This window comes from Rhodamnia argentea, chromosome 11 (genome assembly GCF_020921035.1).
Source record: "Rhodamnia argentea isolate NSW1041297 chromosome 11, ASM2092103v1, whole genome shotgun sequence".
Lineage (NCBI taxonomy): Eukaryota > Viridiplantae > Streptophyta > Magnoliopsida > Myrtales > Myrtaceae > Rhodamnia > Rhodamnia argentea.
In genome coordinates, this window is record NC_063160.1 from 3,313,333 (window position 1) to 3,316,007 (window position 2,675).

Consider the following 2,675-nt stretch of genomic DNA (forward strand, 5'->3'; position numbering starts at 1 on the left):
GATTATCAGCAAAACCCCTTTAGAAATAAGCAATAAACAATTTAATAACAGCTGAAGCTATAAACTTACAATGGCATTACATTTTATTGGTCACTCATGAATGCCCAACCTCCCCCATTAGTTATCTCAATGTTAGTGATCATATTCTTTAGGAACCAGGACCAAGTGTCCTTATTCTCTACCTTGATAACAGCCCAAGCTATAGGATATATTTTGTTATTGGCATCTCTCCCAATGGCAGCCAACAACTCCTCCTTACATAACCCCTTTAGAAAACATCCATCCAATCTTATAATTCTTCTACAACCAGCTAGAAATCCTCATCTACATGCGTCAAAGCAAACATAAAATCTATCAAACTTGGTCCTAGAGTCGGGCAGTGCCCTCTCGACAATCTTTACATAAACTCTACTGGGTGAGTTTTGAAGCCTACACTCGTAAGCATAATCCCAAACTTGTGCATGCTCTTTCTTGTACTGACCCATCAATGCCTTCATCACTTTCTTCTTTGTTCTTTTGTATTGATTCCTCGATACATTAACCCCCAACTGTTCCCTCACTAACAATTTCAACCGAGGACTCTTGATCTCGGGCATTACCTTAATAGTGTCGAAGAAATGCTTCAACAACCATGAACTTGTTACCCTTTTATTGTAAAAAAATAATGGGACAAGTATGTTTTTTTTTTGCAATGACCAAATATGGAATAACCCGGTCCTCTTACTCAGCGTGCCATAAATCTTTCAAGGACAATTTCGTTGTGAACACTTAGTTTTGAGAAAGTCCTTAGTGTCTCTACAAAATTTCACACACATTTGTTAAAAAATTGAGCTCTCGACAATAGATTCTTTTAGCTGTTTGGCATCATCAAACCTCATTCCCGCGGACAATACTGGACATGCAACAGTAGGATCATAGCAATGATATTTATTTTTCTTTCTTCTACGCATAGGTACTTCATCACCTTGAAGTTCACTCTTGGAACTAGCACTTTCGTCACTGCCACTTTCTTCATATTCAGTTTCATTACCAGTAACTACACCTCCCGCAACCCTAATTTTTGGTTCGGATTGATGAGACCCTCCAAAGACTGCAAATTTGTTTTTTACAAATTCCCTTTGCTTTTGCCTTGAATGTGCAAGTTCTTCATCATCATTATCATCCCTTCACCATTAGCAACAACCAAAGCTTAATCTTCTAATTCACTAGCTTTTGCAAATTCCCAGTCTAAACCAATCAATCCTTCATTGTCTATGTCTTCATCGAATACTTTGGGACATCTTCCCTTTTGCTGAACTTGGTCAACATTACTTGCTGCCCGCTCTTGCCTCTCAAATTGCCCTTCTTGTAAAGCATATTCTTTTCCTACTTCTCCTGTTTCAATGCCCTCATCATCTTCATCTTCATCACTATCATCATGCTCAACATACATTGTCGCTTCCTCGCCATGAAGATAATTGTAAATAATATCCCTAAGACCATTATCATCCTTGAAGAATCGCAATCCATCACATAAGGCCTTCCCGGGAACACAGTAATACAACTTATCTACTTTACATCTATAAGAATACACTATCTCCCTCACAAATTGAATATAGGATGCCTTCCTTACATCAACAAAGATGGTACCTTCAAGCCCACCTTCATATTCCAACTCATCGATTCTAGTAACAAATTTCCCACCATACTGTAATATAATGGCTACAAGATTTTGCTTGTCCCCCATGTCAACACCGCAACTAACGAAGAAGAAAGTTATTATGTGTTGGGACCACATAGCAATTTCTTTGAGCAGTAGACAACAAAGCAAATAAAGGCAAAATCATAATATGGATGTCCCCATCGAGCGAAAGACTAATAAATTATCACAAATGCACTGTTGAGGTCCCTACCGAGCCCTTTTTTTTTTTAATACAAAATAGTGACCAAAAGCAAAACAAAACCACTTTTTTTTTTTTTTCACGTGGAGGTTCCTACTGAGCACAAAATCCCCAATAATGATCACAAATGCCACAAAAGTTATGCTGAGGTTCCCACCGAGCCATATCTTTTCTGCGCAATAGCTTGGGGGTACCACCAAACCCTTTCTTTTTCACATCAAGGTCCCACCGAGCCCTACTTTTATGCACAATTCCCCTAGCACCCAATTGTTTCCTCTCAATCTATTGCAGAGATAGAGAAAGCCCTATGGAACCCTAATTTTGCTCCACTTTAGAAAGCCCTCATTTGTCGGTCCAATCGGAGCCCTGATTTTCCATTTCCAACGAAATTCGTGAGCAATGGGGGAAGCTACATATCGACGATGGAGTACGACGGCAGTGATGGCTGGTTTGGCGATGAAATTGTGAAGGGGAATGGTACTGGCAGTAGAGATGACGAAGTGTGCGTGCCTTTTGTTTCACGATGGAGAAGACGGCTAATGGAGAAGCGATGCCATTCTGTTTCGCGATGGAGAAAACAGTTAATGGAGAAGCCATGCCTTTTGATGTCATTTTTTCTTTCTTTTTTTATTGATCCGTGCAGGAAACGATACCGTTTTTAGACGTGGTGCTATGTCAGATGAAACGGCGTCGTTTCTTAACGTTCACATGGATTGGGCGTCTCCAATATTTGACAGGTCAGCAATTATTTTTAATTCAAAAAGCTACGTATTTTTTGGCAGGAAATTCTCTTCG

The 2,675-nt window shown here is 39.6% G+C and overlaps 1 protein-coding gene across 1 annotated transcript; it reads right to left on the reverse strand.

Annotated features, from left to right (window-relative positions):
• Nucleotides 1-1,107: 1,107 nt before the first annotated feature.
• Nucleotides 1,108-1,735, reverse strand: LOC125312865. The gene is made up of 2 exons (XM_048272573.1): nucleotides 1,613-1,735; nucleotides 1,108-1,519 (listed from the first exon to the last, which is right to left on the reverse strand). Exons 1-2 carry the CDS (start codon nucleotides 1,724-1,726, stop codon nucleotides 1,190-1,192), a joined length of 444 nt encoding a protein of 147 aa, XP_048128530.1. The 5' UTR covers nucleotides 1,727-1,735; the 3' UTR covers nucleotides 1,108-1,189.
• Nucleotides 1,736-2,675: the final 940 nt, after the last annotated feature.

Excerpts from the sequence above, each read along its gene's own strand:
- LOC125312865 (XM_048272573.1), bottom strand. The coding sequence starts at position 1,726 with ATGGGGGACAAGCAAAATCTTGTAGCCATTATATTACAGTATGGTGGG. Across the intron at positions 1,520-1,612 it reads AAGGTACCATCTTTGTTGAT|GCCTTATGTGATGGATTGCG; the intron begins GTAAGGAAGGCA and ends GTTCCCGGGAAG.